This window comes from Podarcis vaucheri, assembly GCF_965113315.1.
Source record: "Podarcis vaucheri genome assembly, chromosome: 3".
NCBI lineage: Eukaryota > Metazoa > Chordata > Lepidosauria > Squamata > Lacertidae > Podarcis > Podarcis vaucheri.
In genome coordinates this window covers 7,145,617-7,160,971 of record NC_138761.1, presented here as the reverse complement: position 1 = coordinate 7,160,971, position 15,355 = coordinate 7,145,617, and the positions used below count along the sequence as shown (strand labels likewise).

At 44.7% G+C, this 15,355-nt stretch overlaps 1 protein-coding gene across 1 annotated transcript in view; it reads left to right on the top strand.

Annotated features, from left to right (window-relative positions):
- LOC309529566 (uncharacterized protein) overlaps positions 1-15,355 on the top strand; it is a 123,630-nt gene that overhangs the window by 60,284 nt on the left and 47,991 nt on the right. The window contains exon 7 of the mRNA XM_082217924.1: positions 7,129-7,245. Within this exon, the coding sequence (XP_082074050.1) occupies positions 7,129-7,245 (117 nt within the window). The remainder of the gene's footprint in view (positions 1-7,128; positions 7,246-15,355) is intronic.

Genomic DNA, 15,355 nt, shown 5'->3' with positions numbered 1-15,355 from the left:
GATTGGACATCCCGGTTTTTGACCTGAGCTCCCTCGCCAGTCAGCTGGCTCTTGTGAGAGCTTAGCTCCTCCCCTATTTTGTGATTCCCCCCCCAAAAAATATATATAAATTCGTGGTTTTGTTCCATCATTCATAATAAATAAACACAAACAAGAACAACAGATGTAAAATAAAAATGCAGAAATGAGAAAGGGGCCCAAGTATCTACAGTGGTACCTGGGGTTACATACACTTCCGGTTACATATGATTCAGGTTAAAGACTCTGCTAACCCAGAAATAGTGCTTCAGGTTAAGAACTTTCCTTCAGGATGAGAACAGAAATCGTGCTCTCGCGGCGCAGCGGCAGGAGGAGGCCCCATTAGCTAAAGTGGTGCTTGAGGTTAAGAACAGTTTCAGGTTAAGAATGGACCTCCGGAACGAATTAAGTACTTAACCTGAGATACCACTGTATTCTCTTAGTTAGACAACAAAATCAAAAGATGCGACAAGACACCTGTTAGTAGAAACCTTATTTATTATTAAATTGTTTATATAATTTATACCCTGTTTTTCAGGGGAAAAGGCTCACCAAGTGGTGTATGTGCAATATCATTTTTAAAAGAAATGGCACACAAGGAGGAAATAACAGGGAGGGAAGAGGGAAGCAAAAGGCAACTCAGGCATTTTCAGTTGAATGGGGGGGGACCATTTGAAGCCTCTGTTGTGTTGAGCTGTTTCAATTGCTTTTGCTTGATTTGCACATTGCAAACAGCTGAAAGTCCTTAAATCTTGAGAGTAAACCTGATTTGCAATGGGGTTTGAATAATGTCGACTGCAACAGTTTAATTGATACTAGAAGCATATATACTTGATGGACTTCCAGGCATTGTGACTCTTTCAGTACAAGAACAGCAGGTGCTAAAACAGATTGCAATGGCATCTCCTCTTGCTTAACATCTGGAAAAAGTTCCTGAGAAAAGGACACCTTGGCTGCACCTTCCCAGCAGGAAAGCCACGTCATCTGCTGTATCCCAGCAAGAGCAATTCCTGGTGGAGGAAGGAACCTCATCTGTTCCTTTCCAGAAAAATAGCACTGCTTCCCCTGCTCCTCAGCAAGAGGAGCAGGTCCCTCAGCTGAAAAGCACTACTCCTGTTTCCACATGTATTTAATCGCAGATCACATTATTCAGGGGAATCAAGTTGGCTTAGTATCATACAATGATAGAATTGCAGAGTTGGAAGGGACCTCATGGTTCATCTTCTCCAACCCCTGCAATACAGGAATCTCAGCTAAAGCAGCCATGACAGATGGCTGTGCTTCGAAACCTCCAAGGAGGAAAAGTCCACAGTTGAACAGCTCTTACCAGGGCCATCTTTTGTATATGCCCCCACCGGGGTGCAAAGATCCACCCAGCACCCCCAAATTTAGTTTAGCCCCCAAATTAACCTCCACACCATTGGACGAGGCCGACCACGCCCCACCACTGCCCTTTGCCTGCCTGCAACCTCCTGCCCCATGGACTTGCCCAGCGTTTCTCGCTTAGCATTTGTCGTAAAATGCGTTTCTCGCTTACCATTCATCATTAAATGGGGGGGGGATGCAGCTTGTGAAATTCATACCATGTGCTCTAGGCACAATTTTGCGGAAATGGAAAATTAAAATTGTGTGCTGGAAAACGCCAGTCCGAAGTAGTTAGTCAACAAAAATGCCGACAATTAATGACAATAAACATTATTTTTTAAACGATTTCTCTAAACGAATTTGAACTGGAAGTGATGAAATTAAAACACGCCATTGTGAATGACAAGTGCTGCTGCTGGCACGACGCGTCTTTGAGCACAAAGTCAAAAGTTCTTTAGTGAAACAGTATGTATGCAATTGATAATACCTAGGTATATATGTATTTTGTTTTTCTAGCTTGGTCAAAATTATTTCTTATTTTGTAACAGGTAGATAGTTAAAAGCTTAGGCGGATTCAGCCCTGCACCCCTTACACCCCTAGGTAAAGACAGCCCTGGACCTGTCAGATGGTTTATCCAGAATTTCCTTTCTTGTAACTTGAATCAATTGGTTTGAGTCCCGCCCTCCAAGGCAGGAGAAAACAAGCTTCTTCCCTCTTCCATGTGACAGCCCTTGAGATATTTGAAGATGGCTATCACATCTCCTTTCAGTCTCCTCTATTCCAGGCCAAACAGAATAAAAGTTGCTCATGCCACACTGAATTTATTTTATTGATAAGAAATACATAGGAAAGCAAACGAAATGACTGGCAGAATCCGAGACCAGGGAGAAGAGTCGGTGGAACAAGACTGGAAGAAATTTAATGACTATTTACAGAAATACTGTAAAATTAATGAATGTTAGAATGATGTCAGAATGAAGTTAAGTGGTTTTAGTAGCAATGTTACAAAGGAGTATGTAAAAATGGATTGTTAACAGGTGAGAATCTAAAGGTATAATATATTAAGATAAAGGATTAAGATAAAAACAAAGAGGGAAAGGATTTGCTGAATTAACTAACTGAACTGGAATACAAAAAAAGGAGGTGTGAGGAGGTCAGAGAAACAAGTAAATGAAAGACAAGACATGGAAAGATTGATTTGTTTTTAACTGTTTTTACTTTTCTGTATTTTGTATTTTCTTTTTTCTTTTTTTCTTTTCTTTTTTGTTATCTTTTCTGAAATTTTAATAAATATCATTAAAATAAAAAAGAAAGCAAACGACTCCTCGGAGCGCTTGATTTATAACACAAAGCACAACTACTATATAATAGGATGATTGAACACCCCCAGTGGCGTAGCGTGTGGGGTGCAGGGGGGGCCGGCCGCATCGGGCGCAACATCTGGGGGTTAGGGTTGGGGGGCGCAAATCCATGGGTTCAGGGGTGCAAATCCACAGGTTAGGGGGCGCAAATCCACGGGTTAGGGGGCGCAAATTACTTGCCTTGCCTCGGGTGCTGACAACCCACGCTACGCCACTGAACACCCGAAAAATATGAAACAAAGAAGCTGCATAAGAACCTGCAAAGGAGCCTTTTTGATACTATACTACACTGAAATGTCTAAATGTTTCTTTGATTGTCCTTGAATCTGCCAGCCACACATGCCATCCTTTCCTGACACACCAGTGTGACACAACACATCCTTTGAGAACCACTGATGTAGATGGTAAATGGCAATGGGGGCAGAATCTGTTGCTCACCTTGTGGTCTACTGCAAGTGAAAGGTGGCTAGGGAAAGGTGAGTGTATCTGATGGGAAGAGATAACCTGCTTTGGAGCTCAGAAACCAACCTCAAGCATCTGCACATTTCAGGACTGACATAGCATGGCAGCTTGAAAGGGTCAACCTTGAAACTTACTCCCTCCTGGTCATTGGTTTATGGGTCTCCCTGATCTTGAGCCAGATCCAGGTTTGTCGTTAAACTGCTCCAGGTGCTTAAATCCGTCCTCTAGGTGAGTATTGCAGCCTCTCCATTTGCAACAACCCTAGACAGCCAGTGCGAGAGAGAAATCCTGCTACATCTTCCAGTCCCTAAAGCCCACTGCTCCACACACCCATCAGAAGAAAAGAGCCGTGCTGTTCTGCAGTAACCATCCTAGATGATCCTTTGATGCAAGCAGTGCAGGAAAGATGGAGCTCCTAATGGACCGCTCCACCAGACTGTCTCTTAGGGAGAGATAGGAAGCAGGGCTCAAGGCTTCTGCTTTTGCTGGAGGCCAAGCTGAATCAGGTACCTCCTGGTCCTGAACTGGGCCAGCGGGCCATGATTGTCTAGAAATTGGCAAGGAGTTCTGGTTTTTGTTTTCCTCTTCCCTTCCTGTCCTTTTCCACTTGTATGCCATGTTTGGTTTTTTGGTTTTTAAATTGTACATAAGCCCCTCTGGGAACCTTTTGGCTGAAAAGCAGAGTAAAACTGATCAAAACATTTTTAAAAATGTTTCTACTAACAGGTTTCTTCACACATTTTTTGGGGTGCTGGGTGTTTTTTATAGATTTGTTGTTCTTCTTGTTTATATTTTTGGAAAGATGGGATCAAGTCATTAATTTATGTGGTTGCTTGGGGGAGAATGGGGTCATAAAATGTACATAAAACTACATGCAACACAAAAACAAGCATGAAAAGCAAAATGCTTATTGTCTAGAAATTGGTAAGGAGATCTGTTTTTCGTCTTCGTCTTCCTTTCCTGTCCTTTTCTGCTTGTGTGCTATGTTTTGATTTGTTTCTTAAATTGTATGTAAGCTACTCTGGGGCCTTTTGACTGAAAAGCAGAGTACAGCTGATGTAAAGATTCTACCAATAGGTTTCTCCTCTCACCTTCTGGGTGTTGTTCTTGTTTGTGTTTATAACTTATGAATGATGGGATAAAGTAATTATTTTATGTGGGTATTGGGAGAGGAAGCATATAATGGGCACAATGGACATAAAACTATATGCATCACAATATCAAGCATGTTAAGCAAAATGCATCTAAAAATGTGCAGACCAGGAGAAAAGCACACTGAAACGTTTTTTTCTTGGAAGGTATGGCAACTGCAGTCGAACTGAACAGTCCAACCAAAAGGGGTTGCATCAACCTGCACTATGGCCAAGCTGTTACCCGAAATGCCATTTCCTTTCTATCCAGGCGCCATGAAGTTGTGAGAATCTTTTGTGAGATGACGGGAAATCTGTTAATTGATATGGAAGGAGAACAGGATGAGAAAGATTGTTCTGCAGATAAATATTGGGATCATCTGCAAGATGAATAAATTGCCTAGGATGAGTTAAGAAAAAATGGCCTGGAGGGTTCAGATGCTGGCAGCTGCAAGAAATACCTGTTTGCAGCATTTTCCACTCAGTTGCTCAAATGTGTGTTTCAGCATCTTTTTGGAACAACAACACTATAAATAGAGAGAACCTCCTTGTTCCATCCAAACTCCTCCTCCTTGTGCCTTAGAGTGCTTCCCTTTGGTAGAGATCTCAGAAGAAACTGCAGCCATGAGGTTCCTTTACCTGAGCTTTGCTCTGGTCTTCATCTTCTTCTACGTTGTTGCAGGTAAGAGGGCACAGGGAGGGAGTATCTGCTGCAAATGCAGAAGGTCTCAGGATGAGTCCCAGGTATTTCCCTGGTCGGCAACACTTAAGACCTTTTGCCTGTCAGTGTAGACAGCTATGAACTTGATGGAACAACAGTCTGACTTGGCAGCTTCCTATCCTATCCAGCTGCTTAAAAAGGAGTGGGGAGGAAAGTATTTAAAAACCTATTAATAATGAAATTGAATTTGAATACATGAATTTTGCAAAAGCAGCAATGTTCAGGATGCAGCCTTAGCGACCAGGAAATTCCATGGTGGTCATTTATATTGCTTGGAAAAGTTTGGAAAGTTAGTGTCCATGATCCCCAAGTCCTTCCTAATTCCAGAGGTCCTGGATCTATGAAGAGTAAAAATCTGATGCAGGATTCCATTGTAGACCTAACCCAGCAAGTTTCTTTGTTAAAGAATGCCCACAGTTGCCACCTCAGGATCCCATGAGTATTGCCAATGAAGAGATGGTGCCCACTGGGCAAATGGGTGGGCCTTACCCCCCTACTCACCTGGCTGGTAGCTGAGAAAGACTATAGTCGGCACCGTTGGGTGTGAGCTGAGCTAGACACATTGGCAACACTACTGGGGAGATTCCAGAAAATACCATTCTCAGAGAGGGCACAAATGTCAAGGTATTTCTGAAGCTCAGCTGTATTTCTGATTAGCAGATGTTAAAAGCAAAGGGGAAACTTCAGTAGAATGGAATGAAGTCTGACTCAGTCGCCAATTATGTGGGTCTGTGGGTGTATTATCTGCTCATTTTTCTCCCCTTCCATTAGCAATCTGTAAAATTTAGGCTTGGCGGCTGTGCTGAAAAGATCCCAGGAGCAGTAATAATCATCATCATAATGTTATGATTTATACGCCACCCAAGTGGCTGGGTGCAGCTGAGTGTCAGCCCCCTTACAAGGTTCTGGAATCAGCTGGAGTGTTTGCAGAGAAGGAGGACTGATCTGACCCTTGCTAATGTTGGCCAATGAAATAGTAGTTAGCAGGTTGAGAGGCAGCAGAAGCCTGTGAAAGTTGGTCATCCCATTAAATACAAAGGGTTCTAGTTTGGAAACAAAGTAGTTGTAACCCTTTTGCCCCCTTTAAACAAATTTATTTCCTTTCTCTTTTACACAGGGCAATTTGACTGTGAACTAGCAGGAGGAACTTGCCAAATCCTAGAAACTACAAACTGCACCTATGGAGAAATTACAGGGGTCTCCTGTGGCAACAACGGAACCTGCTGCAGGGGTAAGTGATATCCACTGAGTTGTGGTGTGTGGTTTTTTTTTGCAAAATACATTAAAATGCAGTAAATAAATATTTATATAAAAATAAAGGTAAAGGACCCCTGACAGTTAAGTCCAGTCGTGAATGACTCGGGGGCTGCGGCGCTCAGCTCGCTTTACAGGCCGAGAGAGCCCTCATTTGTCCACAGACAGTTTTTCCAGGTCATGTGGCCAGGAAGACTAAGCCACTTCTGGTGAAATCTGAGCAGTGCACGGAAACGCCATTTACCTTCCCGCCGGAGCGGTACCTATTTATCTACTTGGACTTTGACGTCAAATCAGGACTTCCCATGCCTGACAATGTAGACCGGTGAGATTCCACCATGAGCTCCCCAGCTGGCCTTGGGCAAACCACGCTTTCAGTCTCAGCCTCGATCTCCCCATCAGTACATAATAATGGGACATAATAATACTGACTTGCTGTTACAGAAGGCTCTGAATATTTATTTTTTTATTCATTCATTCATTCATTCATTCATTCATTCATTGCATTTATATCCCACCTTTTTCTCCATGGAGCTCAAGGTGCCTTCTGTGGTTCTTCCTAATTTAATCCTCACAACATCCCTGCGAGGCAGATTAGGCTGAGAGTGATTGACTGGCCAAAGGCCACCCAGTGAGCCTCACGATGAAGGGGGATTTGATGGGTGGTCTCCTACTTCCTAGTCTAGGACCTCAGGCTCTCATACTTGAAAGTCCTCTCCCAATGCTCAAAACAAAACATCCGTCCAACGAATGTTTCTGTTTTGCACAAGAAGTCCTTTCAAATAATGACAATTTAATTCCCTCTCTTTTGCACAGATGAAATTCCATTTTGTACATTCTTGGGAGGATTTTGCCAGGGCCCAAGGACTGCGAACTGTACCTTTGGAGAGATTGAAAACGTCTATTGTGGTCCTAATGCACGCTGCTGTATAAGTAAGTGATATCCATGAGTTGGTGGTTCCACTTGTGCAAAAGTTTGCTCATATTTAATCCTGATTTCCTGCCAGTGGCCCATCCAGGTTGGGTCAGAGGATGTCAGCACTGATGTTCCTCTAAGAGCTCTTCTGGGGCTGCGCCTGCATGTCCTCTTCCTTTCTGCTACAGATTCCTTACATGTTCCATTGAGTCTTTCCAACACTACAATTCTATGATCCTCCCTCACCTCCTGAAGGTGAGCACTCTGACTCCACGCTCCTGAAAGTGCCATCAATTACAGATTTCCTTCTTTCTTTTATGCAGGTCAATAATCAATGTAAGAGGAAATGGGGGGTTCTGCCAGGAGGAACTCACCAAACACTGCCCATCTGGTCAAAATCTTCCTGCTTACTGTGGCTTCAATGCACAATGCTGTGCCCTTGAGTGACATCAGTGAGCAGCCCACATCCATCAGTGTGAACGCCTGATGGCTACGCTGATTCTTCTGGATCTTTGCTTGTGGAAGTGGGCCTGATCAATCCATTTGTGAAGCAAGCAGTGAAACAAAGATCAGTCTGTTCAGATGATCATCTAATTAAACACATATTAACCTGCAAATTCAAAATTGTATTTTATTCATTTTTTAAAAAAGCATCTATGACTAAATATGACCCTCCTCCAGAGGAAGCGCATCATATCTGCCCAAGATTCCTCTTGACTGAAGTTCTCATCCCCGAGTCCCAGGAGCAGATAACTGCAGCCAATGCTTTTCATGCACCCAGGCAGAGCTTGGGTTTCGTTGCCAAGTTGGTTATGTGAACATGGGTGGGATAGGTTGAACTCAACCCAGACTGGAGCCATGACCTAACTGGAGCTGATTATTCAGGAGCCACTGCCTTGTGGGTGCCCATAGGTCACTGGGAGTGGTATTTAATGCTGCTGAATGCACATCAGGTTTATTGATTTCTATGGGTGTACTCTGAGTAGGACTCTGAATTTTCTGAAGGGTGTTTTCTGGGATTTTGAGAATGAAAGAAGGAACTCAGGGAGGTGCCAGGGAGGTGGTGGGACTGAAGAGTCGGGAAGGGCTATTGCTGCCTAGTGATCAAGATCCCAGATTCAGTCATTGATCTGGGTCTCTCTTTTCAGCTTTAATTTACATACATTAATTCATAACATAGCCAAGTATAAAATAAAATAGAAGCAGAAAAGAAAATTTAAAGTTCAACACATAGGAACACATATCCATGCCACTTTCAATTTATTTGTTTAGACATTTCTATCCCACCTTTCCCCAAAGAATTCAAGGCAATGTACATCGTTTTCTATCATGAGCCCATGTCTCCCAGGTTTTGAGCAATACCACGCTTGTGCCTTTGTCACCACTACCTAAAAGGCCCTCTGCCTGCTTCCCTGTAACCTCGCCTCTCCCAATGAAGGAACCGCTATTTATGTTAGGAAACCAGGTTGGGGCAGCGGGCGCTGAAATGGACTGAGAAGGGGGTATTTGGAGGCGGCGGGGAGGTAGTGTCGGTGGCTACCTTGAGTGCGCTCAGCTCATCCTCATGCTGCTTATAATTTCCTCCCCCTCTCCCTTTGGCTTCAACCCACGCAGAATAAACCAGGGCTTGTGGGAATTGCAGTTCATGGATGATGGGAATTGTAGTCCAGCAACAATCGGAGGGTCACAGGTCAACTATGCCTGATGTCAAGACTAGATTGCTTATCCATCAACAGTTCTGATTCAACTGGGACATCCTGGAATTACAGAAGCTATGCCCGTTTCTGTTTGGATTTCCCTTTTTTTCTGCTGAGCTCCGTCGCCAGTCAGCTGGCTCTTGTGGGAGCTCAGCACCCAAATTCAAATGTCTTTGGGGGGGAGGCAGCTGAGCTTTAGTCCATGGAAGAAGAGGAGGAAGGGGAGATGCTGGTGATGCAAGTCAGGCTGCACCCACTGGGCCCAGTTGCCATGCTTCCTCTGACCAATGCTGCCCCCACTGGAGGAGGAGGAGACCACAACAACAGGGGGCTGAAGAGGGGAAGCCCCAGCTCATTTGCCCGGGAGCAATTCCTGGTGGAGGAAGGAACCTCATCTGTTCCTTTCCAGAAAAATGGCACTGCTTCCCCTGCTCCTCAGCAAGAGGAGCAGGTCCCTCAGCTGAAATGCACTACTCCTGTTTCCACATGTATTTAATCGCAGATCACATTATTCAGGGGAAACAAGTTGGCTTAGTATCATAGAATGATAGAATTGCAGAGTTGGAAGGGACCTCATGGTTCATCTTCTCCAACCCCTGCAATACAGGAATCTCAGCTAAAGCAGCCATGACAGATGGCCATCCAAACTGTGCTTCGAAACCTCCAAGGAGGAAAAGTCCACAGTTGAACAGCTCTTACCAGGGCCATCTTTTGCATATGCCCCACCGGGGTGCAAAGATCCACCCAGCACCCCCAAATTTAGTTTAGCCCCCAAATAAACCTCTGCGCCATTGAACAAGGCCGACCACGCCCCGCCACTGCCCTTTGCCTGCCTGCAACCTCCTGCCCCATGGACTTGCCCAGCGTTTCTTGCTTAGTTTTGTCATAAAATGCGTTTCTCGCTTAACATTCATCATTAAATTGGGGGGGGGGGGAATGCAGCTTGTGAAATTCATACCATGTGCTCTAGGCACAGTTTTGCGGAAATGGAAAATTAAAATCGCGTGCTGGAAAACGCCAGTCCGAAGTAGTTAGTCAACGAAAATGCCGACAATTAATGACAATAAACATTATTTTTTAAACGATTTCTCTAAATGAATTTGAACTGGAAGTGATGAAATTAAAACGTGCCATTGTGAATGACAAGTGCTGCTGCTGGCACAACGCGTCTTTGAGCACAAAGTCAAAAGTTCTTTAGTGAAACAGTATGTATGCAATTGATAATACCTAGGTATATATGTATTTTGTTTTTCTAGCTTGATCAAAAAAATTTCTTATTTTGAAACAGGTAGATAGTTAAAAGCTTAGGCGGATTCAGCCCTGCACCCCTTACACCCCTAGGTAAAGACAGCCCTGGACCTGTCAGATGGTTTATCCAGAATTTCCTTTCTTGTAACTTGAATCAATTGGTTTGAGTCCCGCCCTCCAAGGCAGGAGAAAACAAGCTTCTTCCCTCTTCCATGTGACAGCCCTTGAGATATTTGAAGATGGCTATCACATCTCCTTTCAGTCTCCTCTATTCCAGGCCAAACAGAATAAAAGTTGCTCATGCCACACTGAATTTATTTTATTGATAAGAAATACATAGGAAAGCAAACGAAATGACTGGCAGAATCCGAGACCAGGGAGAAGAGTCGGTGGAACAAGACTGGAAGAAATTTAATGACTATTTACAGAAATACTGTAAAATTAATGAATGTTAGAATGATGTCAGAATGAAGTTAAGTGGTTTTAGTAGCAATGTTACAAAGGAGTATGTAAAAATGGATTGTTAACAGGTGAGAATCTAAAGGTATAATATATTAAGATAAAGGATTAAGATAAAAACAAAGAGGGAAAGGATTTGCTGAATTAACTAACTGAACTGGAATACAAAAAAAGGAGGTGTGAGGAGGTCAGAGAAACAAGTAAATGAAAGACAAGACATGGAAAGATTGATTTGTTTTTAACTGTTTTTACTTTTCTGTATTTTGTTTTTTCTTTTTTCTTTTTTTCTTTTCTTTTTTGTTATCTTTTCTGAAATTTTAATAAATATCATTAAAATAAAAAAGAAAGCAAACGACTCCTCGGAGCGCTTGATTTATAACACAAAGCACAACTACTATATAATAGGATGATTGAACACCCCCAGTGGCGTAGCGTGTGGGGTGCAGGGGGGGCCGGCCGCATCGGGTGCAACATCTGGGGGTTAGGGTTGGGGGGCGCAAATCCATGGGTTCAGGGGTGCAAATCCACAGGTTAGGGGGCGCAAATCCACGGGTTAGGGGGCGCAAATTACTTGCCTTGCCTCGGGTGCTGACAACCCACGCTACGCCACTGAACACCCGAAAAATATGAAACAAAGAAGCTGCATAAGAACCTGCAAAAAAGCCTTTTTTGATACTATACTACACTGAAATGCCTAAATGTTTCTTTGATTGTCCTTGAATCTGCCAGCCACACATGCCATCCTTTCCTGACACACCAGCGTGGCACACCAAATCCTTTGAGAACCACTGATGTAGATGGTAAATGGCAAAGGGGGCAGAATCTGTTGCTCAACTTGTAGTCTACTGCAAGTGAAAGGTGGCTGGGGAAAGGTGAGTGTATCTGATGGGAAGAGATAACCTGCTTTGGAGCTCAGAAACCAACCTCAAGCATCTGCACATTTCAGGACTGACAGAGCATGGCAGCTTGAAAGGGTCAACCTTGAAACTTACTCCCTCCTGGTCATTGGTTTGTGGGTCTCCCTGATCTTGAGCCAGATCCAGGTTTGTCATTAAACTGCTCCAGGTGCTTAAATCTGTCCTCTAGGTGAGTATTGCAGCCCCTCCATTTGCAACAACCCTAGACAGCCAGTGCAAGAGAGAAATCCTGCTACATCTTCCAGTCCCTAAAGCCCACTGCTCCACACACCCATCAGAAGAAAAGAGCCATGCAGTTCTGCAGCAACCATCCTAGATGATCCTTTGATGCAAGCAGTGCAGGAAAGATGGAGCTCCTAATGGACCGTTCCACCAGACTGCCTCTTGGGGAGAGATAGGAAGCAGGGCTCAAGGCTTCTGCTTTTGCTGGAGGCCAAGCGGAATCAGGCAGCTCCTGATCCTGAACTGGGTCAGCTGACCATGATTGTCTAGAAATTGGCAAGGAGTTCTGGTTTTTGTATTCTTCTTCCCTTCCTGTCCTTTTCCGCTTGTGTTCCATGTTTGGTTTTTTGGTTTTTAAATTGTACATAAGCCCCTCTGGAAGCCCTTTGGCTTAAAAAGCAGAGTAAAATTGATCAAAACAATTTTAAAAATGTTTCTACTGTACTAACAGGTTTCTCCACACATTTTTGGAGTGCTGGGTTTTTTCATAGATTTGTTGTTCTTCTTGTTTATCTTTTTGGAATGATGGGATCAAGTCATTAATTTATGTGGTTGCTTGGGGGAGAATGGGGTCATAAAATGTGCAGTGGTGCCTCGCAAGACGAAATTAATTCGTTCCGCAAGTCTCTTCGTCTTGCGAGTTTTTCGTCTTGCGATGCACGGTTTCCCATAGGAATGCATTGAAAATCAATTAATGCGTTCCTAGGGAAACCGCCTTCAGACTAGGTCCGGGGACAGTCTGTCCCCGGACCTCTTCTGAAGGCTGGGGGGGGACAAGGGCTTTTCTTCCCACCCCCAGCATTTTAAAAAACCCCCGGGACAGCGGAGGACTTCTCCGCTGTCCGGGCGATCTTAAAATGCTGGCGGGCGGCATTTTAAAATCGCCCCGGGACAGCGGAGGACTTTTCCTCTGTCCGGGGCAATTTAAAAGCCCCTGGGAAGGCAGGCAGGGGGGACAAAGACTTTCGCCCCCCGCCCGCCTTCAGAAGGTGTTCCTGCCCCCCCGTCCCGCTTCGGAGCAGCGTTCCGAAGCGGGGTGGCTGGGGCAGGTGTTCCCCCCCCGCCCGGCTTCGCAGCAGCGCTCCGGAGCCCGGCGGCTGGGGCAAGTGTTCCCGCCCCCCCCCCCGCCGCCCGGCTTCGCAGCAGCGCTCCGGAGCCCGGTGGCTGGGGCAGGTGTTCGCGCCCCGCCCCCCGCCCCGCTTCGGAGCAGCGTTCCGAAGCGGGGCGGCTGGGGCAGGTGTTCCCGCCCCCCCGCCCCGCTTAGGAGCACCGGGAGAAGCGATCTCCCCGCAGCCCCTTGCTTCAAAAGAGGTCCGTGGGCAGCGGGGAAGAAGCGCTGCGCTTCCCGCTGTCCCCGGACCTGGGGCTGCGGGGAGAAGATCGCTTCTCCCTGCCGCCCCTCGCTTCAAAAGAGAAGACCTGCTGTCCCCGGGGCAAGCTTCGTTTTGCGAAGCAAGCCCATAGGGAAATTCGTCTTGCGAGGCAACTCGAAAACGAAAAAACCTTTCGTTTTGCGAGTTTTTCGTCTCACGAGGCTTTCGTCTTGCGGGGTACCACTGTACATAAAACTACATGCAACACAAAAACAAGCATGAAAAGCAAAATGCTTATTGTCTAGAAATTGGTAAGGAGATCTGGTTTTTGTCTTTGTCTTCCTTTCCTGTCCTTTTCTGCTTGTGTGCCATGTTTTGATTTGTTTTTTAAATTGTATGTAAGCTACTCTGGGGCCTTTTGACTGAAAAGCAGAGTACAGCTGATGTAAAGAATTTAAACAATGTTTCTACCAATAGGTTTCTCCTCTCATCTTCTGGTTGTTGTTCTTGTTTGTGTTTATAACTTATGAATGATCGGATAAAGTAATTATTTTATGTGGGTACTGGGAGAGGAAGCATATAATGGGTGCAATGGACATAAAACTATATGCATCACAATATCAAGCATGTTAAGCAAAATGCATCCAAAAATGTGCAGACCAGGAGAAAAGCACACTGAAACGTTCCTTTCTTGGAAGGTATGGCAACTGCAGTTGAACTGAACAGCCCAACCCAAAGAGGTTGCATCAACCTGCACTATGGCCAAGCTGTTACCCGAAATGCCATTTCCTTTCTATCCAGGCGCCATGAAGTTGTGAGAAGCTTTTGTGAGATGACGGGAAATTTGCTAATTGATACGGAAAGAGAACAGGATGAGAAAGATTGTTCTGCAGATAAATCTTGGGATGGTCTGCAAGATGAATAAATTGCCTAGAATGAGTTAAGAAAAAATGGCCTGGACGGTTCAGATACTGACAGCTGCAATAAATACCTGCTTGCAGCATTTCCCACTCAGATGCTCAAATATGTGTTTCAGCATCTTTTTGGCACGGCAACACTATAAGAAGAGAGAACCTCCTTGTTCCATCCAAACTCGACTTCCTTCTGCCTTAGAGTGCCTTCCCTTTGGCAGAGATCTCAGAGGAAAGTGCAGCCATGAGGTTCCTTTACCTGAGCTTTGCTCTGGTCTTCATCCTCTTCCACGTTGTTGCAGGTAAGAGGGCACAGGGAGGGAGCATCTGCTGCAAATGCAGAAGGTCTCAGGTTGAGTCCCAGGTATTTCCCCAGCCAGAAACCCTGAAGAACTGTTGTGTGTCAGTGTAGACCATTCTCTCTTTTGTGTAGTATAATTCTTTATTATTATTTTTTCAAACATATACACAAGTTTCTATATTACAGTTATTTTAGCATTTTTCCACCACTGCTTTTTTCCTGCCCACAATTTCATTTGACTATAGACTATCTCATCTGGCTGCTTAAAAGGGGGTTGTTGAGGAGGTGGGAGCTCAGGTGGGGGAGCATCTGCTGCAAATGCAGAAGGTCTCAGGATGAGTCCCAGGTATTTCCCTGGTTGGCAACACCTAAGACCTTCTGCCTGTCAGTGTAGACAGCTATGAGCTTGATGGAACAACAGTCCGACTTGGCAGCTTCCTATCCTATCCAGCTGCTTAAAAGGGGGTGGGGAGGAAAGTATTTAAAAACCTATTTAATAATGAAATTGAATTTGAATATATGACTTTTGCAAAAGCAGCAATATTCAGGATGCAGCCTTAGCGGCCAGGAAAGTTCCATGATGGTCATTTATATTGCTTGGAAAAGTTTGGAAAGTTAGTGTCCATGATCCCCAAGTCCTTCCTAATTCCAGAGGTCCTGGATCTATGAAGAGTAAAAATCTCATGAAAGATTCCATTGTGGACCTAGCCCAGCAAGTTTCTTTGTTAAATAATGCCCAAAGTTGCCACCTCAGGACCCCATGAGTATAGCTAATGAAGAGATGGTGCCCACTGGGCAAATGGGTGGGCCTTACCCCCCTCCTCACCTGGCTGGGAGCCAAGAAAGACCATAGCCAGCACAGTTGGGTGTGAGTTGAGCAAGACACATCGGCAATACTGCTGGGGATATTCCAGAAAATATCATTCTCAGAGAGGGTGCAAATGGCAATCTGTTTCTGAAGCTCAGAACAACAGTAATTCAGATTGGCAGATGTTGAAAGCAAAGGGGAACCTTCAGTAGAATGGAATGAAGGCTCCATTAGTGGCCAGTTATGTGGTT